General features: G+C 36.0%; 2 protein-coding genes and 1 long non-coding RNA gene across 3 annotated transcripts in view; 1 reads left to right on the top strand and 2 right to left on the bottom strand.

Moving 5' to 3' along the window:
- Window positions 1-9,610, top strand: part of LOC143236483 (uncharacterized) — a 28,787-nt gene extending 19,177 nt beyond the window's left edge. The window contains exons 15-21 of the mRNA XM_076474769.1: window positions 84-252; window positions 1,226-1,292; window positions 2,674-2,762; window positions 5,782-5,996; window positions 8,194-8,375; window positions 8,630-8,769; window positions 9,369-9,610. Of these exons, the coding sequence (XP_076330884.1) occupies window positions 84-252; window positions 1,226-1,292; window positions 2,674-2,762; window positions 5,782-5,996; window positions 8,194-8,375; window positions 8,630-8,769; window positions 9,369-9,417 (911 nt within the window). The 3' untranslated portion in view covers window positions 9,418-9,610. The remainder of the gene's footprint in view (window positions 1-83; window positions 253-1,225; window positions 1,293-2,673; window positions 2,763-5,781; window positions 5,997-8,193; window positions 8,376-8,629; window positions 8,770-9,368) is intronic.
- A 1,400-nt stretch (window positions 9,611-11,010) lies between these two features.
- LOC143239267 (uncharacterized) lies at window positions 11,011-23,649 on the bottom strand. The gene is made up of 2 exons (XR_013021092.1): window positions 23,512-23,649; window positions 11,011-12,797 (listed from the first exon to the last, which is right to left on the bottom strand). It is a non-coding gene; the product is annotated as an uncharacterized LOC143239267 (long non-coding RNA).
- Window positions 23,650-24,418: 769 nt separating this feature from the next.
- LOC143236482 (organic cation transporter protein-like) overlaps window positions 24,419-27,273 on the bottom strand; it is a 36,604-nt gene continuing 33,749 nt past the window's right edge. Inside the window, exon 11 of the mRNA XM_076474768.1 lies at window positions 24,419-26,258. Coding sequence (XP_076330883.1) covers window positions 26,198-26,258 — 61 coding nt within the window. The 3' untranslated portion in view covers window positions 24,419-26,197. The remainder of the gene's footprint in view (window positions 26,259-27,273) is intronic.

Raw genomic sequence — 27,273 nt, 5'->3', positions numbered from 1 at the left:
TTTTAATGTAGAATAATAAATTCTTTACACATCAATAGTTTGATCATATTAAGTTTATAATACAATACATTTATATGTTGCAGTGATAGAGGTTGTGAGTCCAGAACAACGAACGTATTTAGGTATTGGAATACAGCTTGGATGGGCGACTGGTTACCTAATATTAAGTGGGTTGGCTTGGTTTATCCGAAATTGGCGCTTCTTGCAACTCGCCATCACCCTTCCGTGTTTACTAATGGTTTCGTATTGGTGGTAAGTGCGGTCATTGTTTCGAAGTAATTTCTTTTTATTACACTATTCCGAAAAACGATAAAAATTTATCCAAATAATTTCTGATAACATGTAGTATATGCAGCGTGTTAGTGAAAGTATTGTATATCTTACCAAATGATTTCCAATGTTCATTTGTGTACCTTATTAGTAAAAGTGTGAATAAACTTTCGAAATTTTTGATAACATGTATAGATTAAGAATTTTCTTGATGGACAGATAATTTTTTTTCGATAAATTGTGATATGTTGTTTATGTAGGCTGCTAGTGAAAGTACTGCGAAACTTTCCAGGCAATATATGATAACATCTGGTTTTTGTAAAGTGAGTATGGGATGCATTTAATACTGCCCGACTTTGCTTTTAATGTATGGAATATGTAGGTTGTGAGTGGATGAGTTACAGAATTTTCTAGATGACTTATAATCATATATGGTTTATGGATCCTGTTATTTAATGTATTAGCAAAGTTTCCTCGTCACCTCTAATACCTTGCGTATTTTATGGCTTGTTAGTGGAAGTACTTGAACATGTTCGAGGTGCTTTCTAATAACGTGTGGAGACTGCTTGAATAGGTACTAAAAAATTATTACAAACTAGCATCAAATATCTACATTCTGCTGCGGGATTCTAAAGTGTGCTCATGATTCACAGAGGTTTCAATGTACCATTCAAGCGTCTCCATTATGTTAATCACTTCTATAACTACCCCAACGTGCCAGATCTCTAATTATTCAGGTTTATAATGACGATTTTGATAATTGATTCGTCTATTATGCAAAAAGTAAAATTCTTAGAATAGTTGGAAAACGCAGGAGGAAAGAAGTTAATAATAAGCGTTTATAAAGATCAGAACTTTTCATTCAGGGTATCTGGATTAGTTTTATCTTAAATATAATCTTTTTCAAATTCCTTTGGATTCACTTGTTCGTAACGTTTTTCTTTTGTTTATGTAGGGTTCTCCCAGAATCTCCTCGATTTCTCTTAATCCATCGCCAAGAGGCTGTAAAAGAGCTAAAGAAGGTATGTGACCATGAACAAGAAGGATGTGTTAACACTTGATTTTAAGTTTGAGCAACTTTGTGATCTGGTGCGGAAGGTAACGCTAGTAGTTGTGTTCTTAGAACTGGAATCAGTTCTATCAGCGGGAATTATCACCAATTTGATTTAATATTCATACACTGTTCTTAAAAGTTCTACCCTCCAGCCTATTAAAGACGATTTAGGTAGAGTTTGGATAAATACAAAAAAAAAAAAAAAAATACTCGGGTTATTTTTTCTAGCACTAAATAAAGTTTTTTATAACAACAAAAACACCGCAGTTCATTAAATGCGAGTATCTGTTGATTTAAACAGTTTTTTGATGATGAATATTGAATTTGGGACGTTTCGCCTAAAAGGAGAACATGCGTGAGATTATACTTGTTGTAGCTATCTGGACTGGGATTCTGCTGATGTATTGATGTACATCAATAAATATAACTATAGATTCATTCGGGTAATGGTTAAAATAAAATGGTGTAAGGTGTGTTTGAAATGGGCATCATATGACATGCAGGAAACCACTACTGTTATTTTGTCTACTCGTTTTGTCGAACGAGTTTCCATGGTTAAATATGATAATGCAAGTGGTTCCATCTATAGCCATATGACAATGTATATTTTTCAAATTTTAAAATAAATAAACAAACAACTTTTTCTTAATTATTACAGACAATCTAGAATCCAAGGAGAAGGGGTGGAGACCAGTGCTTATGTTAATTTTAACATTTTTATATAATAGTCCCCTTATAGGTTGGATCAGCCAGTGGTTACGGAAGTAATTAACATTAACTTGATTAACATATGACTGTACACGTTTGAGGACGCTATTTTGGGCTTCGTACTGTAGTGAAGGTACCACACATAAATGGTCTGTTTTAGTTACCAATGTTTTATTGCACATTTTTATCCATATGATGTCGGACATTTTAGGCTCATATTAACACCCATCCTTTCTCAGCCCACCCCTCTCCCGATGGCTCAGCGGCAAGCTAAAAATTGGGAATAATGTCCTTGGTGGGCACAGCGCAGACATCCCATGATACTCAAAATATTTTGAGTAAGGTTCTTTGGGAAACGCAAACAACAAATTCTTGACATCACACGTTTATAATTAAGTAAATGTAAATAAATCAAACAATGATTAAGATGGACGATGGATTAAGATTAAGATGGAGTTTGCGTGCTAATACCTTGACTCTTTTACGCAACTTGGAGATAAATCTGTGTAGTGCAGAAATACACATCTTGTAACTTGAAATGAGACTATTAAACGTTATTTAAATATCTAAATCGCTAACTTCTGTTTGTAAATTATATATATATTTGGTCATAAGATTGAATTTAAGTTTTTTATTTTCAGCAAAATAAGGGGAACAGCAGTGGTTCATGTATGGACCTGGTTAGAACCCCAAATTTAAGGATGAAGAGCTTGAACATTTTCTTCAATTGGTAGGTGGATTTAAAATAATGCATCCGAGTGAATCAACTCAAACGTATGTGGAACCGTGATTTAAAAAAAAATATTATTAATGACATTTAATGATTCAGTTTATCAGTGCGGTTGGTCTTGCTCAAAATTGGTGAGATGTTAAACGTACACATCTGTGCAGACGCACAAATATTGAGAAATATATTATTTTTCATAAAGTAAAAACTTCATTTTTCTAGTCATTTCTAAGGTTATTTTGAAGCTGACAATAATAACTAAAAATAACGTATTTTATTTCAATGTATATTTATTAATATTGTGAATACATATTTGATAACGGAACAAAACATATGCAGTCAGAAATATTCTATTCTACTGACAGGTTGCCCAAATGACGAATCAATGCATTTCTAATGTCTGTAACTAACAATGGTATATTATATATTTCTTAAAGGGGTTAATTTTATCTCTGCTCTGTTTTTTTTGTTTGTTTTTGGAATTTCGCACAAAGCTACTCGAGGGCTATCTGTGCTAGCCGTCCCTAATTTTGCAGTGTAAGACTAGAGGGAAGGCAGCTAGTCATCACCACCCACCGCCAACTCTTGGGCTACTCCTTTACCAACGAATAGTGGGATTGACCGTAACATTATACGCCCCCACGGCTGGGAGGGCGAGCATGTTTAGCGCGACGCGGGCGCGAACCCGCGACCCTCGGATTACGAGTCGCACGCCTTACGCGCTTGGCCATGCCAGGCCTATCTCTGCTCTACGTAGCTAACTTGGTTTGATTATAAGTTAACGATATTTGTCACAAAAGAAAGGCCAGTAGTTATAAAAAATGTATTGATACTTTGTATATGAGCTTTATATAGAACCTTGATTGCAACTTGTTTTATTTGCTGCCGTACTGTTTATCAATGTACGATTGTGGAATATTGTTCCAAATGTTATACAATTCATCGAAGTTGTTTGGTTACCTTTTCATATTGTCTTAATGTTTACGTAAGCACATACAGACTTTAATAATATTCATATCAAGCAATGGTTGTGAGTGTCCCATAGATCTCGTTCATGTTAAAGTATAATTAAAAACCATTATTGTATACAGGTTCATTATCTTGTTGGAAAAGGTATGAATCCTCGTGCAGTGAGTTATGTTCTTGAGGGAATAGCATGTTGGATCAGAATTTGCATATCCTGGTCAAAATTCCGTAATATTCATACCTGTTTTTAATTGTCCATCGTTAATATTTTATACAGCATACTATGAGATATTTAATACACGTTTGGATAATTTCGGTTTTCTATCGTGACCTTACAGTGTCAGTTTCACGTACTGTCTTCAGAGTCTTGCCGCAGTTTATCGTAAAAAGCATTGTTGACCAAACTTTGATTTCTATATCCTTATCGTGAGCATTTCAGTCCTGGAAGCTAAAAATTAATTCGCATTACTACTACTACTACTGGGCAAAATATGGCTGCCTGCAACTTTATAGGCGGTATATACTGGGTGTGGGACTTTTTGATTAGTTAAATGATAACTAATCTCGGTATATGCTATCAAAATGTGAATATACTCTGGTGCAAACCATTTCCACATGTTAAACAAGTAATAATCCTTTAGTATTTGCCTTGTTTACAAATTTCTTTTCAATAATTATACCATATACATACAAATACCAGGGTATAGATGTTCTACCTTGACTTAATACCAATAAGTAAGTGATGGATTGATCGTTACTAGGTGACACACATGTATATAAAATGTCACCTTTGGTTGACTTAATACCAATACTTTAGTCGCGTGAGAACTTCACTATGATAAAAGGATTTAAGTAGTAGAAATTAGAAGACAATAAGATTTCGAGTATGATATACAATAATCTCAAAGGGCCCGGCATGGCCAGATGGGTTAAGGCGTTCGATTCGTAATCTGAGGGTCGCGGGCTCGAATCCTCCTCGCACCGAACATGCTCACCCTTTCGGCGGTTGAAGCGTTATAATGTGACGATCAATCCCACTATTCATTAGTAAAAGAATAACTCAAGAATTGGCAGTGGATGGTGATGGCTAGCCGCCTTCCCTCTAGTCTTGCACTGCTAAATTAGGGAGAGCTAGCGCAGATAGCCCTCGAGTAGCTTTGCGCGAAATTCAAAAATAAAGCAAACAACAATCTGGAGGCCTCGGGAGGAAGTCGAGCAGTTTGTGTCGTTTATTCTACATATTTTAATAAATTCTCACACAGTAATTTCATATGATTTAAAAATAGAATTATAAATTTCTTGAATAATATTTCACAATTTAAATCTTATTTTGTTCCTGTTTGTTATGGTAGTGGAGCATTTGAAAATTTACTATATTTATACAAAATAATCTATCTCTATATTGGTATATTTCGGTAATTGTTTTTCGAAAATTTTCGTGCAGATGTTCTGTGTTTAGTTAATACCTAAAAAAAAAAAAAAAAAATATATATATCTGAAAGATCATAAACTTGTACTAATTCTCAGTTTTAAACGAAAGTTACAAACTATAGATATTTTTTCGTAAGGCTGATACTTGCTTTGCATAGTCTCTGTGTCACTGTTTTCTTGCAAGAGTAGGAAATAGACTTAGTTCTCTCTAATATGTATAACTGGAGTTATTGTTGACAACGTTATGTCTAGGAAAGTAAGTTTAGTTGTTTAACACTTAGCTCCCCATGTTTGGTTTTTATTCTTCACCAACTCGTTCTAGAACCTGCTGCTTAATTAATGTGCCTGAGAACCTTTGTTGTCGCCCTCTGTTTCGGCACACTAATATCTTTTATATCAGTTTGTAAAATAATCTTTCGCAATAATTCCAGTATAGAAAACTGGGTCAGGGTAAAGGCTAATTAGAGCACAGAGCTTATTTTTACTCCTTATAAACTGGCAAACAACATACTAAGGTAATTTATACCCTAGTTTATAAACGTTTTTGTTTATTATTGTACGTGTTTTTCTTAATCTATGTTTATCAACTTGTCTATTGTGCTAACTAACGGTATCTTTTCCGCAGGTTTGTCAACTCCTTTGTTTATTATGGATTGTGTTTCTTCACAAACGACCTTGGCGGCAATCCATTTCTGAACTTTCTTATAGCAGCAGCTCTCGAGTTTCCATCTTATTTTTTTACTATATTTGTCCTTAAGCATCTGGGCCGAAAGAAACCGTTAATGACAAGCATGATAGTGAGCGGCATGGGCTGTTTTTTGTCCATATGTGTTCCAGATAGTAAGTTCTTATTCATTTCAATATTTTAAAACACAGACACGAAATAGCATTAGAAAGTAAAAAGTTAAAGTACAAATTTTTGTTCCTTTGTTGGTTGTATCTCATTCCATGACAAACTAGTTAGTATAGCTGGATATCTTCCATTTAGGACCATTATTCAGGGAATTGTTCACAGATGTGGCGTGTGAGGGTGTCCCCTCCCCCAGTGAAAGAGCTCCGCCATCACATGTGAGATATCAAGATTAATGATTTAAGATTTTTAATTTCTCCCTGCAATGTAATTCTAACTGACAAAAAAAAGTTTTCTTTTTTTGACTGGCGAGGTAGTTTTATTGAGTACTTGAGCCAAAGAGAAAAATATCCGGTTAGATGAGACCCAGGATGAGGGTGGGGGATTATGGTAGTTAATACACTAACAAGCATAGACAACTTGAGCAAGATTTGCTTTTTTATAATTAAGAAATAATAAATGATGTACTTCCCGCACAGAATAGCAAACAAGGGAAGGACATTCACGAGACTGTTACAGAGATAGAGGTGTTTAACTGGGTTACGTTTTAGAAATTTGATCAGGTTTAACTGGTTATCATGTAATAAATGTTTTAAACACACTGTCTTTAAATTGAATAGATTATGACGCTTATTTTTATGATTAAGAAATTAATACTCGTTGCATTTTGTTCTTTCATGTTCCCCAGTGGTCCAGCGGTAAGCCTAAAGGGTTATAACCCTAAAAACTAGGTTCCAATACTCATGGTGGACGCAGCACTTGTAGTCTATTGTGTGCCTTTGTGTTTAACACTAAACAGATAAACTGTTTTGTCGTAAATTAAGATTTTAACTAATGTTGCTTACCATGTTTTATTTTAGGGCTGTATTTTTCTTTTTACAAAAAGAGTCAGTTCTAAATAAGAAAGAAAACACGAAGATTAAAAACAAGAGTTTTTTAACTTTTGGAAAAAAAATAAGGAGTGTGTTTTTTCTTATAACAAAGCCACAGCGGGCTATCTGCTCAGCCCACCGAAAAAAATAAGGAGAATAAAAATCATGTATGCAAAATAACAACAGTCTAAGGGATTGTCAAAAATATTTCTTGGGTGTCTTTATAAGGCAACAACAACAGAAAGATCTTACTCAATCCTTCTGCTCCAAACTAATTATTTGTCCATGATAATTTTCAAGATTAATTTTTCCTTCTGAAAATCGGGTTTAACTAAAACAATGACTTTTCAAAGTTTCAGAATACGGTTTAAACTTATTAAAAGCAAGTCCAAATTTTCGATAATTGTTAACCTTTCTATTATAGGAGGACATAGCACAACTGTAAATACCCAAGTTAAACAACTAATTACGAACATTTACCATCACGTTAAGGTACGCAATGTTTACAAATGTACTTTAAGAATTATTGATACAAAGACATGTTCTCTATTCGTTTACATGTTAAACGTGTGACGTCATTAGAAAGACAAAACGACAATTAAAAATACGTAGGAATATCATACGGAATTGATAAAAAAACAACAACAAAAAACAGGGTAAATTCGTGTTCTTTTCCATTACAACTACTTAGGGAAGAATACAAACATAAAATTTGTACAAGTAACTTCAGAATTTTAACATCGGGCTCCTTTAACCAGGAATTACGTATTAAAAAAAGTTAATATCCAATGGACGTCATAACTAGAGAATTTTAATTGTCACTAGTTTCGTTTTTAGTGAGTGTTTGAAATATTTATTATGTTATTTGTATCATGTGTCCTTTCTTTGATTTTATTTATATTATCTCGTTGTTTGTTTGTATGCAATTAGGCCCAAAGTTATACAATGGGCTACTTCTGCTCTGCTCATCATGGGTATCGAAACTCGGAGTTTAGCGTTGTAAGTCCGCAAATATGCTGTTGTGGCCTGATGTACCCGTTGAAGACAATGTATATGAATTGATTCCATCTCTGCGTTACGAATTGTTGATGATGGTTTCCGTATATCTCGAAACGTCTGAATATTAAATATGTTATCTGTAGCTGTGGTTTTCCTGTTCTTTATTAAGTAGGAACACATTTAATAATTTAATTAACTGATGGAAAGTAATGAAATATTATACATGTAAAACGAATCAGATTTTGCTTTTAGTTGCATCTATTGGCATTTTGATCATTCCTTGTATTCTGTTACCACAGTACAAATCTTTCCACAGATATGCCTTGGTTACGAATAATGGTAGCTATGATTGGAAAGTTCTGTATTACCGCTTCTTTTGCCATTGTTTATGTGTTCACCGCCGAAATCTTTCCAACCGTTATACGAAACTTCGGCGTTGGACTCAGTTCAACATGCGGTCGGATTGGATCAATGGTGGCTCCATTTGTAAAAGAAATAGTAAGTTTGTGTTATAGTTGTGGTATGTAAATTAAAATATATATACTTTTATACAGGTAACTGACAAAACCGAACATCTTGTTTTAGAAATCTTTACAACGTATAAATCTTGAGTGTATAAAGGGAACTGCTACAATTGTATAGGTTCTGGTAGAAATGTTTGCAAAGTCTAACTCTTGTGTATCTATAGGGAACTGCTACAAGTGTATAGGTTCTAGGAATGTTTGTAAAATATAACTCTTGTGTATCTATAGGGAATTGCCACAACTGTACATGTTCCTCTAGGAATTTTTGGTGGCGTTGCAATGTTAGCTGGAGGCTTAGTGTACTTTCTTCCAGAAACCAGTAACATGCCCATCCCAGACACGTTGCAAGAAGCCGAGGAATTAGGGAAGTGAGTTATTTTTTTCATAAATGTGAATTATTTACTGATTAAACTAAGTTATTTTTTATGGTTACTTTACTGCTTAAAATTCCTGATTCAGTTGTATACTGTCCACTAATGGGAAAAGCAGATTCGTCCGTTGCATAAAATCGGTACTAGTGATTTTGTTTTCTTGCATATTATGTATTTAAAAGAAGTGTCCCCTTCCTAAAAATGTAAGCGTAATTTTCTACATAAGACACTTAAAGACCCTGTGGTAATAGTGTAATCAGTTGTGCGTTATTGATACCATAATTGGATAATTTACATTACTTGAATGTTATTGGTGATGCTATAATCAACAGTTTCATGGACTCGCAATGTGGTTCATAAATAGCTGGTTTAAAAATGTCGATGAAGTAGATATTGTAGAGGTAGCAAAACAATAGCAAGGAAATCGGTTTCTTGAACTATAAACTCCATTATTCTGTGTGTGTATGTACGTGTGTTTAGTTTATTAGAATTAACGTTTTTTTAATATACTTGAATTATACGTTATTATCATGCAGAATGTTAAATCGTACAAATGATATTATACTTGAACGAAGTTTTTATTTCCTTTATTTCAGACATAAAGCTAAAGAAGAAGAAAAGTCGCCTCTTCTCCAATCAAATTAACAGATTGTATCTTAATATTTAAATTTTTAACTTTTTTGGGAGTTTTAAACTTAGATTGTATGTCATTCTAACCAAAAATAAGGATTACTCTGTTTTTCTTTCAAACTAAGTGCTAAATTTTTGTCACTTAAAAATTATACTGAAATTGCGTTTAAACGAAAACTTACTATAAAAGGATATTAGTTTAATTGTACTTTATTGGAATGTACTGATGTTTTTTACAGTTAAATTTTGGGATATATGTCTAATAATGTTCATGATATAAGTCCACACACGATTGAGAACTGAATTAACCGTATATTATAAATTTACGAAATATTTTGAGCTAAACCTCTAGCTGCTTAATCATTTAGGCCCGGCATGGCCAAGCGTGTTTAGGCGTGCGACTCGTAATCTGAGGGTCGCGGGTTCGCATCCCCGTCGCGCCAAACATACTCACCCTTTTAGCCGTGGGGGCGTTATAATGTGACGGTCAATCCCACTATTCGTTGATAAAAGAGTAGCCCAAGAATTGGCGGTAGGTGGTAATGACTAGCTGCCTTCCCTCTAGGCTTTTGACTGTTAAGAAAGTAATACTCTTGTAGGATCTTTTAAAAGCTAAATATTAACACACACACACACACACACACAAATTTTGTTCCTACATAGTACGTGTTATTTCTTAATTGCTTATGTTGTAAAAGTACAGAAAATGGCCATTATTCTCTTCCCACTTTGCTTTTGTGACCTGGATAATGAAATTTAGAAATCTATTTTCTATGTAAAAAAAGGAACTTTGCACATTTGCATTTACATGAGGTCTGAATAAAATAACATATGAATCAAGATTTGCATATATTTATACTAAATTTATACAAAAATGTTTAGAAGTGAGTACCTTTTCGAGATTTGCGACTGCAATGTAAATCACTTTCACGTATCAGCCCCAAAATATAGTCTCCCGTCATGTTTTCGTTATACGCTTCCAGGTCACAAAAGCAAAGTTTGAAGAACCAAATAGGTCTTTTCCATTTACTTTAGGCATAAGCAATTGGGAGATGACCCTTTCTGTCCAGGAACAAGTAAACATTTTGTTACATAATGTAATAAATACAAGCTATGAATATATGCGCAAATGTACAGTTACATAAGGTATATTGTGCTGGCATCTGTTGGTTAGATACTACATTAGCAGTTAGTCGTCAAATGTTAATTATATGTGTATATTAACTATCCTGAACGTTTGGACTACCTCAAAATATAAATTATTATATACGCTAAGTTAAGATTCTTTAATTACGTTATGGACAGTTATTTCGATTAATTTCGCAGTTACGTTTTGACAAGGAGTTCTTGATTTGTTAAAGAAGAACAAAAAATATCGTAAATGAATTCGCAACTCACTGGGTGACTGATCTTTTGAATTGTTTGTTTGTTTGTTTTGTTTTGAATTTCACGCAAAGCTACACGAGGGCTATCTGCACTAGCTGTCCCTAAGTTAGCAGTGTACGGCTGGAGGGAAGGTAGCTAGTCATCATCACCCACCACTAACTCTTGGGCTATTGTTTTACCAACGAATAATGGGATTGATAGTAACATTGAGCTGGGGGGGGGGCGTTATAAAGAGCGAGCATGTTTGGTGTGACGGGGATTCGAACCCGGCTCTCATGAGAAAACGTAACGTGAAGACAAGGACCAATTCTTCATATTGTTTTATTGTGAAAAAAGGATATTTTTTCGCTTTCAGCTTTGGAAAAGATGTGTAAGCAGTACAGACGAAGAAAAAGAAAGGAAGAATGTGGTAACCTTTTGATGAGAAACTTTAATTTCTAGTTATTGCTTTAAGTAGAGAATTTAATTCATGCAGAGTTTTAAATTAACTGAATAAACATACTAAATTGAGTTATTTTAATGAATATATTAACAGTTGGACAAACATTTAAGAACGTATATTTGCAGTATTTTAATGACTGTCGTCACTATTATTTCTTGTATTGTGTTTATTTTTTAATATATATTCCAAATTAGTATTTGTGGAATACCAGTCTAAAACTAAGAGTGAGACTTATAGCTCTTGTGAAGCAGTATTTGAGCCAACGTAACACTAAATCGATTTAGAACACTATTTTAAGTACAGTGGTACTTAATAATAGGAATCAACAAGGATTCCACATAATTTATACATCACAAACCACCTTATCGAATTATTAAGCGAGAAACAGACAATTCAAACTATTGGTTGCAATATATTATGCGTATATACACTAATAATAATACGCAAAAACGGTCACTAACATTTCCGGTATAATAATTCGAAAAAACTTAACACGGTAACTTTTCATCTGTCAGGTCATTTCACAAGTAATGCCATTTGTACTACGAAGATTTAAAACGAGTTGAAAAGAACCCAAATAACAACGTTAAACAATTACGTATTTTCTATCACTTTCAATAACAGTCTGCTAAAGTCTTAAAAGATTTTCAGTACCACTCTTATAAAAAATCAGGTGGTTTTGAAACAAAAAAGGTAAAAGGTACTGTTTTTTTTTAATTCAGATGAAGTTTCTAATTTCTGAAAAGATTGTAATCTGCAGGAGCGAAATCAAGAGAATAAGATGGATGGGGAAGTTTTTCCCAGCCAATTTGTCTGGAAGTGATCCTAGCGGTGTGAAGACGTACATTGTTATGGTGGAAACAACTCCTTTCCGATTCATCAAAACAGGTGGTGTTTGTTTTTTAATGCAGTGTTTAGTCGATCCAGTTGCTGACAGTATCTCTCAACAGTTATCGTATTGTTTTATTGTAGAAACTCAAAGTGTATTACACCACCTTTATCCCACCAAATACTAAGCAAAACTTTCCTAGGGTGCAGATTCGCTTTTGGCTGTGGTGTGGTTGGTTCTCCTGTACTAACCCACTGTCGGTGGAGCTTAACATTATTGATAGAGTACTCATTTCTCATCTCCAGTCACTAGGCGATTGAAAAACGAAGCTTGAAGTTCATAAAGAGATTTGCAGATGTCTACTCGTTTTCTCAGATTATCAGCTAACAACTCATGTGGCACCCATTTTCCCAATTTTGAAACTCTACCAAGTTGTTGCAAATGCCGATGAACAGTGGAAGGAGACGATTTGAGTTCCTGGCCTAATCCTTTACCAGTTACAGCACAATCCTTCTGGAGTGTTGCTAGAAACAGGTCATTATCAAACATAACAGGACGCCCAGTGCGAGCTGCATCTGTCAAACTGCAGCCATCAGTTCTAAACTTTAACACTTTCTCACATTTGGAATGTCATTGTCGTACAACTCTTGAATGTTTCAGCAGCAACTTTCCCTTTCCTGAACTCGTAAAACATATGTTTTATATGCTACTCTGATACCTCCATGATAACTGTGGCTTCTGAAATAAATAGAAAAAAACTAGTGAGTAAACGAACTGGCTTACACTTAATGCTATCAAGTCATCCCATATAATTTATATGACTTTGAGAATAATTTCATTTAGCTAAGAAATATGCATTTAAACTTATCCTATCCTAAAAAACGACACTACTTATGGGATGACGTGATACTACCTCTCGTACCTGATCACGTCAACGGGGCGAGCCGCTTATTGTTACACGATTTCTCTGGCTTACTTAACTGGTTTGCGAGTATCCGCTTTTGAAATTACGATACCAATCCTTATATAAACAAACCTCCCAAAACACTCGCTCAAGTTGATCGGCCTCACAAGCTGGTCGTGGAAGCAAGGGTCGAGGGAGGGCAAAAACTGAGTAATGTCGTCCAACAACCCCTCGTCGGCGGGTGAAACCGAATATAAACGGCGGTAATAGCCGAGGCACTCTAGATTGTCAGATGTCTGATGACGAATGACCATTCTCCAACAGACTGAAGATGTGTCTGGTCTTGGTCATCTCCCGCGCCTTTCACAGTGGAACCCGTGTAACTGTTCTGGGATCGAGAGATTCCATCAGACAAAAGACGTTCGTTACACGGAACAGTTTGGAATAATCCAAATCTATGTCCCTGCGTAGGTTCTCGATGTTCGAGAGGAACAAACGATCAATCGGCCTGCTACGGAGCAAGGCAGCTAAGACGTCCTGCTTGCCCCGCAGGGCCAGGCGGCAGGTTCGAGAAAGCCGCATGCCAGCTTGCCTCAACAAGGAGGCACAGGCTTCCTTGAGCCCCACCCACCAAGACCCGGTGACAGACTCGACAGAGCAGAGCCATCAGACAAGGGCAACCAATTTGTCTCTAACCTAATCCTCAGCAAGGAAGGAGATATTGACCCTCTACACACCAGGTCCCCGAAATACGGGGACAAATTCCCGGAATGTGTTGAGAAGTGCCCGATGGTTGGATACGTAAAACATGACAACCCCAACCTGGTGAACCACAGCCCCGTTGAGGCTCTGCCTAAGGCCAGGTGTTACATACAACCTGTCAAAGCCACAAAAGCAGACCCATGCAACGCACGCCAGACATTGGAAAAGTCGAAATCCGACAGCACGGCACGCATACCGATCACCAGAAAGAGGATCTCCCCCAATTTTGTCGAGGCGAGGATCCAAGACGCAGTTGAAGTCGCCACCGAGGACGAAATCGGCCTGTGTGATCAAGTACCTGTTGAAGACCAAGAAGAAGGAATCCCACTCCTCACACCAGACAGGCGGATAAACATTGACAAGCCAAATCTTACGACCCCCAGTGAAAACATCAATGCACACAACCCGCCCCTCAGCACCACTATGTGATACGAGGATGGTACAATTAAAATGCGGGTGAAAGAGGATCCTCACACCCCGCGCACGTGTAGTGCCAAACGACCAGAAGGTACGGACAGGGAAACGTGAAGAAAAGGGAAAATGGTCCCTCCGAGAGACAAAATGGGTCTCTTGCAAAAAATATGGCATCAACCGCAAAGCGGTTGAACAGAGAGAACGCGTAGAATTGCTTAGCAGTGCTACGCATCCCCTGGATGTTTAAAGTGATGCAAGAAAAACCCATCAACCAATCAAAGGGGAGATATCCGTCACGCTGCTGCTTCGACTGAGTAGACAGAGGCAGGGGGGCGTGCGGCCTCTTGAGGCCCCCGGCTCCCTCTTCGGAGCAGCAGCCACCGACATCCGGCCGCCGCTACTGCACAACAGGGAAATCTGGACCAAAGTCCGGCAACAAAACGGAGCTGCAAGGTCCCTGCACCTCCCCATTGCCCTCACTCAGTCTGGAAAGACAGGGAAAACTGAGAAAGTCCAGGAAACTGGCAAACGAGCCGGGTGACGTCCGCTCGTCTAGTGTCGGGGTCGGCGCCTGCACGGCCACGGGGAGGGGGCCGGAACATCCACCAACCCCAGAGCCTGCGCCAAAGATCCCTTAGCACCCACAGCCGCTGCGACGCTAGCAGGGGAAGCTAAGGGCCCGACGAAGTCCCCATCAACCACCGCTGACCCATCCCGAACAGGGGGCAGGACCCTCCTTAGAGGGAACCACACAACCCCAACCCCAACAGGGAGGCCTGAGCCACCAGAGAGACAGGGGCTGCTGCAGGGGCACCTGATCCGACCTGAATCCCCACAGGGGCCCCATCCAAACCAGTGCCAGAAGAATGGGCCAAAGACTCCTCAGAGGCTCCACCCACCCGAACGGCACCCAAAGCTCCACTCTCCACCCTAGAGAACGCAGCCTCCATGACCAGGGCGGGCGAGACGTGGTCCCCTTCAAGGAACGGAGACTCTCCCCTCCCCTGACACGGCAGCCGCTGGGACAGGCACTCCCTCGGAGACCCCACCCACAGCCGCTGCGGACGACGCGGGAGGTAAGAGCTGCCGCCCCCGCTCGTTTCGCCCTCGCCCTTTTAGGCCGGGTAACCGACGGCGGCCCCGCAGCCACCGTGGCATAGTCGCCACACGCCTCGGGCATCGTGAGGGCGTGTGGCCATCACTACAAATAACTGGGCACGAACTGTCCACATGTCCGTATGCCAGACATATCCCGCACCGCGGGGTCTGGCACTCAGCCAACAGGTGGCGACACAGTCGTCGCATACCCGGGTAATGACACATTACCGGGAAACCGTTCACCGATAAGAAGTTCGAAACCGGCGTCCTCATGTCCATACAGACACGTCGGTTACCTGTGCACACATTTGGGCGCGACTGTTGCGCCTCGTTTTCAATTCTTCTCACAGTCCCATATGCCGACAACACGGCCTGGACGACGTCATGGGGACATCTCGAAAGGGGCCGACCGGAAAGTCACCCACTTAAATGTTCATCCCGGCTGGCTCCACTAACACATTCTGGTCGCCCAAGGGAAAGTCTCCCTGGTCCAGCAGGCGACGGCTGTCGCCACATAACGCCCGTTGCCAAAATGTTCAAAATGTTGCAAGCATTCAGTATGGCTACCCCCCGACCTACACAGCTCGTACACACACACAAAAGACTGCTAAACAGCACGGAAACTACACAACACACGACCAAGAAACACGGTTGAAGCCGAACACGATACGGTACACGGTAACAAACAACACAAATTCCCGGAACGGGAAAGCGAAAAACGGTACCGACAAAATCCCAGAGCCGCCAAGAGAACAAACTCCGCAGAATGCAGCTCAAGAAGAATAAGATGGCATCTACGAGAGAGAGGCTTTAAAAACCGTAATCGTCTTCAAAGGCCACGCCTTCTTCCACACCACGAAACAGCTCGGTTAAACCTTCCTGAGAAGCACCGAACAGGGGACGAAGAAAGGTGGAAGAAGGTTTTGTTCTCTGATGAGAAAAATTTTAACCTGGATGGTCCAGATGGCTTCCAACGTTACTGGCACGATAAGGATATCCCACCGGAGACATTTTCTACACGACACAATGGAGGAAGTTCCATCATGATCTGTGGTGCTTTCTCCTTCCATGGAACAATGGAGCTTCAGGTTTTACAGGGGTGTCAAACAGCAGCTGGCTACACTGATATGTTGGAGAGAGCATCCACATTGAGTGAAGGCCCTCGCTTGTGTGGAAATGATTGGATCTTTCAGCAGCACAACGCTGCAATCCATAATATCCGCAGGACAAAGGACTTTTTCATGGCGAATAACGTGATTCTTTTGGACCTTCCCGAACTGAACCCTACTGAAAATGTTTGAGGGTGGATGGCAAGGGAAGTCTATAGAAATGGATGTCAATTCCAAAAATTCCAAACAGTGCATGATCTTTGTGAAGCCATCTACACTACTTGGAATAACATTCCAGCCAACCTTCTGCAAACGCTTATATGTTTAACCCTCAAATGACAGGATAAAATATTTATTTCGTAATTGGTAGGGTTGGTCAAAATGATCCATATGTAATATACTTCCAATATGCTACCTTTATAATTTGACGGGGTTAGAATAACCCAAAAGCGATAACAAACGATTAAAATAGTAAAGAAAAGAACTGCAACAACACATCTATTCTGCTCAACAAACACTCAAGTACTGGTCGAGTACAGACAATGTACAGATAGATGGCAGCACTAACTGAATTGGAATATCTACGTGAAAAATTGATATCGGTGATTTTGATCATACCCTACCAGTCGAAGGTTAAAGATCAGATGTACAACATACACACAAGAGGTTTCAGATAAGTTTATAATAAGGCCTAACGCGCTTGACTTAATGGTTAGTGTGCTGGGATATGAATCGAAAGATTTATGGTTCAGGCGTTGTTGTCACAAAAACACGCTCCGCACGTCAGATTCTTAAATGGTTAACTTCTCCACATTATGATTAGAATTCTCCAAAAAATTGAAGACGGTTGTTTCCTCACAGCCTATCAGTTAAAAATTAGGGCTGTTAAGTACCGATGGCCCTGGTCTAGCCTTTTGTGGTAATTCGAAAACATAATACAGTATATGATGATAACTAAGATATCTAAGTATTTTCATAAAATTTTACCCTAATATTTACTTGTTCTTTTACAATTATGATATGAACATGTATACCATGTTAATAGTCCCCAACCTTATTTGTTCGTTTGTTTAGATTTAACTTTGTGCTGAGGCACTAATGTGACACCACATTAGTATTTTAATAAGGAAAATTGCATTGCATTTGTTCTTAAACAAAGACGACTGGCTGCACTCCTTGTAAGTTAACTGAGCGCAAAAAAAAACACCACCTCTGTCAGGGCAAACTTTTTGATTGTCGTCATATCTATAATAATTATTAAAGACAAGATATTCAATTTAAATCGGTTTGTTTGGTGACGTAATAAAATCACGCATATTAATAATAATACTACATGAACATAATGTATGCATACAGATAAATCGAACGACAAATATATACTCAAAGGCGTTACTTTCTTTATGCGTTTTTCCGTTCATGTTCCGATCTTACAATTAATTTTTTTTTCTATCAGTCGACAAAGGAAGTCCTATTTTTTTGTGAAATTCTGTCGTAAAAGGAAACCGTTTTTTCTTGATGAGTTTTTATCATGTTGACCATTCAGTAATTGTAGACTTACAACGTGATAAACCGGGTTTCGATAGCCGTGGTGGGCAGATCACAGATAGCCCATTGTGTTGTTTTGTGCTTAATTACAAACAAATCGTTAAGTAAATGTAAAGATTTAACGGATTTTAAAATTGCAAGAAATTATTGATTCTTCTGTTATGTATTTTTAAGAAGAAGCATTCTTATATATAGGTGTTTTTCTATGGTTAGCTGTTCCTGAGCTACAGACCGTGATATACATGCGTTTGACTATTATATATATTTCGTGAGTTTTAGTTGCATATCTGTGTGAAAAGTTTAATCCAGTTTTCGGGTTTGTTATCGTGACAAGACATTTATTCAAGCGTTTGTTACTTTGATCGTTTGTAACATAAAAGAAAAAGTTCTAGAAGAACCGAATTTAGGTAGCGGTACCATGTCGAAATATTGACATTACGACCATAGTTATGTAGAAAACCACATAAATGTAAACTAACAAAGTTTTAACTTAATCCAGTGTCTTAGTTTCTTATCAAATACGTTAACAAGATATTCAAATTCGTCAAGTTTACTGAAACAAGACTTTCCCATTTCTTTTATTGTAAGGTATTAAATGTCAGTTTATAAAGTGACGTAATCAGTTCGTTAATTATGGTATGAGTAGTAGTTCTCATGTCTGACAACCTAGCAGTGTGGTGTTTGCTTTTAGTTATACACAAGGTAGCATAATGAGCTATCTGTGTTGCGCCAACCAGAGATATCGAAACTCGGATTTTAGCTTTATAATTTTGCAGATTTAGCGTTGAGTCACTGGGGGAGGGGACAGTGTGAGGTATTTCTTAAGATTTGCCTTCTCAATCAACACAGTTTACAGATCTATTAAATATTATTTTGCAAACGTATGGTCCCTTGATGGGTCAATGATAAATTTTAAAATCTAGAGTTCAATTTCTCAAGGTGGACAGATTCCAGGTAGTTCATTATGTATTTTTGTGCTAAAGCAACACTAACTATAAAAATATAGTTTTTATATGTACTTATTATTAAGAATCGTAGAATTATCGTTCATTTAATTGTATAACGATTATATTAAACATCAAACTTTAGAGAATCTTATTCTTATGTTGTAATGTTATTTAAAGATACACTTTAAATAAATAAATAAATTTGTCATAAATATGGTATTTTTCGTTTTATGAATCTATTTCACAGTTATCGGTTATTATACGGCTATTTTCTCCTACCAATAATACCACACTTTGATGAAATATAAATAATGTAAAAAATTAATGAAATTGCTTTTGTCCAAAATGCTAATGATCAAACTTATCACTGTTATGTGTAAGGACGTTGAATGTCAGTAAAACCTGCAAAGAAAATATTTTCATTGAAATTTACTGATTGTATAAGTATACAATTTCCTAAGTCAGTACTTGGTGAAAGCACCTTTAACAGCAATTACTGCTGTGAATCTTTTTATAACATGTTTCTACCAGCTTTGCACAATGGGATGGTGGTGTAATATTTGCCCATTATTCCTGGTAAAATTGCTCCAATTCTGACAAATTCATTGGTTATCGTTGATGAATTAAATCTTTAAGTCTAGCCCTACATTTTATATTGGATTCAATCCTAGACTTTGTGTGTGCCATTCCAAAGTATTAACTTTTGTCTCTTGAAACCATTACAGTGTAGATGTGACCTTGTGCTTCAAGTCATTGTCTCAATGAAATGTAAATTTTCGATTCTTGGCTGACTCAAGAGGGTTTTCCTTTTGGACTTACCTGGACTTAGCACCACTAATTCACCCTTCCATCGTGACAAACTTCCCAGTTTCTGCTGATGTTGTCACTACAGTGATTGACAGTTGGAATGGTGTAGACTGGGTGATGTGTTGTGTTGGGCTTGTGCCAGACGCGACGCTTTAAATTTAGATAAAAAACTCTTAATTTTGTCTCTTCTGACAACTGAACCTTCTGCAGCATATCTGCAACATAATTTATATGCTTTGTGGCAAATTTCATACGACATTAAAGACAATTAGTTTTCAGTAATGGCTTCTTTCTTGCCTCTAACGTATACAGGCCAGCTTTGTGTAGAGATCAGCGTATTGTCCATGAATGAAGAACGATTCCTATCTCAGATATCGAACTTCACAAATGTTTCAAAATTATTGTTGGCTTCATAGTGGCGTTAAGTTTCCTGCTTAAATGGCTGTTTGGTTTGGAAGAGTGCTCTGATCTGAGTAGTGAATGGAATATGCTTCACTTCTTAATGACAGACTTCGCTGTATTCGAAGGGGTAATCAGCGACTATATACTATGTGAGCTGTGGCTTAAACAAATGCATTTACTCGAAAGTCAAGTTCAAAAACTTTGATTACACTCAGACAGAGACCATTACACTAATTTTGTAACCTCTCCAACTAATCTTTTGCACTTAAAATGATTTAGGGTTGCCTTAGAGCAAAAAGGTAAAATTCTTGACGACGAGATATCCACTTAAAATAAAAATGTATCTCAGAATAGAACGGCTGATATGGATATTAACACTTTTATTGATAAGCAGAGAACAACGTTTCGACCTTTCTAGGTCATCTTCAGGTTAACAAAGCCGTTCTGCAGTTGAGAATGTTTTAATTTTCTTTGAAAACCTAACTTGCTTATATAATATCAACGTGTTTTTTAGCTTTCTCGGTTTGGAGTAGATTTTCACATAAAATCCCATTTTAAAGTTGAATAATTACAAGCTCATACGGCAACAAAATGTGAAAACTTTCTAGGTGGGGAATACTTTTGCAAACATTATATATCACATAAGAGGGTTGTTGTTGTTTTGGATTAAGCACAAAGCTACACAATGGGCTATCTGTGCTCTGCCCACCACGGGTATCGAAACCAGCAGTTTAGCGTTGTAAGTCCGCAGACATACCGCTGAGCAACTGGGGGGGCACATAAGAGGGTGTGTTTATCATTTTGGTATTTCACTTTCAATTCTAACATGCGCTGAACAGCTTGTTTTTGGGAGTATACGAAACATTATTTTCTAGTGTGTCAACATATGTAATCAAAGGTTTCGGTTTGCCGTTAGTTACTCTTAACATATGTGATTTTTAATACTTTATGAGTATTGGATTTGAACATGGACGAAACGTGTAAGTTTTAAAGTGGAACGTGGATATGGAATATAAGGGTGAAATCTGATTCAGTAGATAAGGTTGTAGCTGTAATTTGCTTATTAAGTCTTCTCTCTTAGTCAATATATTATAATTAATCTACGATATCGAACTCTTCTGCATCAGTGTCTATTTGAATTAAATTTTAAAAATATTTCCGTTTGTCTCTTCCCAGCACTCACAGTTTTTTATACACAATTTCAGAGATTTTCTCAGCTTCACCAACAAGATCGATGTCACCATGGATTTCCCCTTGGCCAGTATTTTACTAGTCAACACGCAGATACGTAGTTAGACTAATTCCATGAATTTTTCCAAGCTGGTTTTAATTAATCTCGTCTTAGATAAGACGCTTTCCTGTTTTTCTAGGTTAATCATGTTCAGAAATATCCAAGTGTATCTAAACTCCTGCCATTTCAGGACTAACTTCCACTTGCATCTTACTATGTAGGACAGCCTCATTCAAGTTATTTTTAAACGTAATGTGTACATGTTTATTTTAAACAAGATTTCTCACTTTACTTACATCTTGTTACACGAAGACATTCTATTGTATCAAATATTAAAATTAAATTCAACAATCCGTGATGACGAGAAAACCCACTTGTAGAGAAATTTATATATGTAAAAAACGGCTTTCGTTTCTTCGTTTGCTCCTCTACATAGTGCTTTCTCTACTCATACCAGCCGTTTTTCACATATATAAATCCAACAATATTTCCAAGTAATTTCAGAAGTACGTCTCAAGACAACACATTCGAACTTGGTATCAAACCATGCACTGTCCTAAAATTTCATCTTTAAACGTGTTTACCGTTAATTAGCTTTGAGAGTTTACAGATTGAAAAAAACAAGTCCATAAATAAATAAAAAATTTCTCCACCAGACTCAGCTTAAACTTATCTTTAAACTTAATGTCTGAATCCGAAATAAAGACTTCTTTCAATACGAAAAATGACTATGGCTTTCGTTCATGGCTCGTATACAAATACCCATGTTAGGTCATAAATAATTAAAAAAATCAAACAAAATTTAAAACATCCAAGTTTACCAATGCTTACAGGTATTGTGTAACCTACCTTTGTCGAAATAGAATTCTGTACCTGAACAATTCTATCACTGGTAATTTTATGGTAGACTTGGCGAGTTTACCATCGCTAAAAGACGATCTATAAACCTTGAAATTCATGTTAAATAAAGACTTCTAATCATGTTATAATCATATCAACAAATATATTTCTAACTAAAACTGTGATTTTTATTATCTGTATTTTGACTAATATGCTAAAATCATATTTTCAGTTTTTGTTATGTTTGAAATAATTTTACTGCTATTTTTATATTAAAATTATTGTTTTCAGTATACAAGCGATACTTCAGTTTATTTTATATATGCGTATTCAACTTCTCAGTTATTCCAAATATTTTCTCATCTTCATGGCTTCAAATATAATTTGGATTTTACCTCATTTGCACTAAGATATTTTTATATACTTTTTGTTAGACTTTGCTGCTGATTATAGAAATGCATTTCAAAATATTCAACACAAAAGATTTTAAATGCTTTTCACTCCAATGTCTTTGTCGACGTTATTAAATGTTTGTTTTTATTGTTAAATTCAATAGAATGGGCTCTCTGTGCTCTGTGCACAGTGAGTGTAGAAACCGACTTTAAGCGTTAAAAACCTTCATAATTTGTCGTTAAGCTAAAGTGAACATTACTAACTGACTTGTGTTTTAACTTTTAACAAAATATTTTTTTTAATTATACTTTAATATATTTTAAACTGAATTAACAACTTGTACAAAAGTGAAAGAAAATGATGCTAATATCTAGTAAAATGTATGATAGGAACTGGTTTTACAGACTCTAAATTCAAATAACGTTCTTGTAGCAGCAGTGATTAAAACGAAAAGGAAAAAAATGTTTTAAATTAAACACAAAGCTACTCGATGGGCTATCTGTGCTCTGCCCACCACGGGAATCGAAACCTGGTTTTAAGCGCTGTAAGCCCGCAGACGTACCGCTGAGCTACAGGGAAGGGGTGCAAAACGAAATATATATATATATATATATATATATATAACAACGATTTATTGACATTTTGACAGATGATTTTATGCTAACAAAAAATGGTGAAGCCTGTAACTTACTATCAAGCATATCTATGCTTGATTCAAGGACTGTTTAAAACCGGTTTTCTGGGTTTGAAAATTTCAGGGAATGTACCGGAGATAGGCATCAGAGACTTTAACAATTACAAACAAAGTTGTTTTCGCGTTTTGAAACCTTCAAAGTTAAAAAAAAGGCTTTTATTATGTAACATGAGTTTTATTCAGTATGATATCGTTATACACTTAAATGTTTTAAGTTAGAAAATGTATAGAGAAAATAGCCCTTTCTTTTCCTTAAGTATTCTTCTAAAGATGTAACTTTTTTGCTTTAACCGAGAAAAGTCTTACCCTTGTCAATAATCTGTAAAAATTCCTTCCTTCCATTGTTATTGATGTGACCTTGTTATAGGAGCGATCAGTTCACCCGTCGCTAAGTTGTACAGTAATTATTAAATAAGTTTCGAAACTTTCAAACCTTCAGACGAGGTTGAATAAATAACACTACACAACAATTTTTTTGAAAAGTTTTCCTTCCTTAAATGTTTTTTGCTGATTGTGACAGATACCTAGTGGGTGTGTACAAATATAATCTTGGTTTTGATTCGTCACGTAGTAACTCTGAGAAATAGACAGTTAACTGTTTACCGGCAATAACGTATTTAATTGCGTTTATGTTTCTAATACGCTATTAAGTTCAACATAATTAAAAGTGTTTTGTTCCTGATTTTCGTTTGTATTCAATATCCGGTGCATCACGTTGCAGTGTCCAACAGTAGTCACCAAGTATTGACGGATTCCAGTTGCCCTGATATCGTTTTTCCATTGTAGCAAAACTGAAGATTTCGATGAAACGGTACGTGATGGCAAATTTGGATGTGATTTTCGTGATCAGTAGCCAAAATCTATAAGGAACACCCAACAGTGTTCAAGAAGCAAAAACTTTGTTGTGCAGTGTTATCAAGCAGTGGGATGAAATTTCTATGGAGTTGTGTTTTTAATACATAGGATCCACATTAAGTATTTGAAACATAAATAAAGAGTCCACAGGCAACACACACCATGTCAAACACATTACTTAGCCTTAGTCTAGTAGATTAACTAATTTTTTCGGAATGAAATTCCAGGCTTTTAGTTATTTTAAAATAACAAAATAAATATTTCATTTTAAGTTGAAGTTCAAAACAAAAAGGCATTTGATCAAATAAGTACATTAGTTCTAGTGGATAGCAAAATAGGAAATCCATCTTTATTCAAATTTTTATTTAAATAAACAAGAAATACAGAAACTAATGTTCATTTCGAAAGTAAAAACACAAACAAACAAAATGCAATACAAATAACACTAGACGATAATGCAAGAAAAACATTGAAATTAATAAGTAAAACATGATTTCAAGGAACTGAATTTCTTTTATTCTGAGAGAAGTATTTTTAAGTGAAGGTAAGTGATTTAAAATGGAAGTATATATATATGCTTATTGGTGTGTTTTCAAATTTGTTTTTCGCATTCATACAAATATGAACCTGTGCTTAGGATATAACTGAAGAACATACAAAAATATGAAACAATAATTGGGAAACATAAAACTCTGGCTTATCAATGGAAAATTCAAAGAGTGCACACAGTTCATGATAAATATACCTATATATGATTCTAATTTCACAGCAAAAGCTAAAATCAAACATGAATTGGAAATATTTTATCATGTAACTTGACCTAAATCATCATTTGGGTTAAACTGTTTATCGACGCTTGTAATTGTAAACTTTACATTATCGTCTAGTGGAAATTAAATACTAAATCAATTGATTATTGTTGTGGCCAAAATCTCCAGTTAGATAGTTTCCATTTAATAGTTTGGTTATTTTGTGAAAATCAATAAGACTTAGAAGCAAAAACATTGTGGTTTCGCATGATAAGAATTTTATTTCAATTTATAGGAGTACTCGTTCATCAGGGATACGTAACATATCATAACATACATTTTATAATGGTTACAACAAAAGTGTTTTTATTTCTTGATAACACTTTGTAATAAATTGATATAGCTTTATAAGTCATCAAGGTCACACTTCATATAACAGAAACAAAACTTGATTGTATGGTATACAGCAAGTTTTCTACTTTTCCATTTGTCCTTTGTTTATTATAAACAAAACGTTCACACAAATTCTAATTACCAAAGTAAATACAAATAAGTACTTTGGTCTTGCACACATTAACTTTGCTTTCTCATTGTAACTTTTTAAATAGAATATATAGCTTTAGTAGTTCGTTTGTTAATTAAAAGTGGAGCTGTTACTACCTAAGGACTATAAACTTTACTATTTGGCAGTTATGAATGGCGTATCATATAAATGTTAGAAATAATTAATGTCTTAAATAAAATCTCCTTCTATGTGAAGCATGTTAAGACTTACGTCTTTGATGAACTTTCTCTATATCCTGATGAAGACTGTGAAATTAAGGTGGGTTTTCTCTTTGTATTACGTGTTGACCACAGCATTTGCTGAAAAGTACCTACCTTTACTTTCAGGTTACATCACAAAAATACAATTAATAAAACTCAGTTAGATTTAGTAGTCGTGAAAAATATTTAATAGATTCGCAGAAATTAATTTTGTACACATCAAATACGAGACACCAATAAATATCTATTGAACAGATGATTCAAATTTTGTATGTACAGGATATCTTCTATTGCTTTAAAGCTAAATAGAGTAGAGATATTGCTGAGCTGGTATGGATTCACGGAAAACAAAATTGAACAATAAAAACAAAAAGGAATTTATTTGTACAAAGACAGTCTGTATTAGAATAAAGTTAGATTAAACCGATATTAGCACAAAATAGTAGATAAATATTTTATTTAATTATAATATCGTACTTAACGAATATTACTAATACCTAAGGCTCTGTTTATCTAGGGAGAGTCATTTCGTTGTTTTAGTTTAAACATATTTTATTCACGTTAAGTGTAACACTAAACTATTCATCTATTTTTTTTTTATTGAGAAAAACTCAAAACTTTCACTACAGTTTCGTGGAAAATACGATTTCTTTTCCCAGAGGTGAAACTTTTGCGGAATGTTTTCTGAAAGTAAAATATAATAATTTATTAACACCCAAGTTGTAAAATAGGATTTAAAAATGATAACATATTAATGTAATAATACAAATTACGTGAAAGCTTAAACAGTCGAATAAACTGAACTCTTAATGGAAAAGTAGTACTCGTTATATATCCAGTATATGTGCAACAGAAATATTTCCAACTCCAATATTTACTCTTTATTCTAATGAAAACAATGAAAGCTAATGATTATAGCGGGATCGCAACTTGCAGATCAATAAGTTGATTTAAGCACAAAGCTACTTAATGGGCTGTCTTTGTTCTGTTCACTACGGTTATAGTAACACTGATCAATGAGTAATTGCGTTCTATGGCTAATTATTGTAAGACAGATGAAAAATATAAAAAAAGTTTCAGATGTGAAATACTTTTATTTTCTACCCAAAATTCACCTGATGAAGCAACCTAAGAAATATCCTATTCCCACTAAGATCTTCGTTTAAGTAAACTCCTTCTACACTTTGATGAACAGTATATACCTATCATGAGAACATTTTATTGATACTGTGTAATCAGATCATAGCTATGTTACCAAACTTTTCTATTTCATCGTGGTTATACTATGCAATGCAATGGTGGTATGCCTATTACGTTTAAAGGTGCTGCAAAATAACAACAGGATTATTTGTTGAAGCATTTCAGACAGAAACCTGCCTGGAATGGCGAGACTCGGGAACAGACGACGCAATGACTGACTATCTAGCTCTCGATTCTTGAGGTACCTACAGCTATGTGAGTAGAGTACAGTTGTAGCTGAGCTGTGGTAACGTATCAACTTGATAGAGAGTCAATCCATACATCGGACCAGTTCGAGACTTAAAAGAGAAATTCTCCTAAAAAGTTGGGTTCCTATGTAAACGACCTTTACCAATACCATGCGAAGACATTCTATACTTTGACTTTGGCAGATTACACAGATCCACAAATTCATTGAAGTCAGATGGTAAGGTCTCACTTGGGTGTGAATCATATTCTT

The sequence above is a fragment of the Tachypleus tridentatus genome, chromosome 13, assembly GCF_004210375.1.
Source record: "Tachypleus tridentatus isolate NWPU-2018 chromosome 13, ASM421037v1, whole genome shotgun sequence".
NCBI lineage: Eukaryota > Metazoa > Arthropoda > Merostomata > Xiphosura > Limulidae > Tachypleus > Tachypleus tridentatus.
Note: the sequence above shows the minus strand (reverse complement) of the source record. Positions and strands in the feature narration are given on the sequence as shown.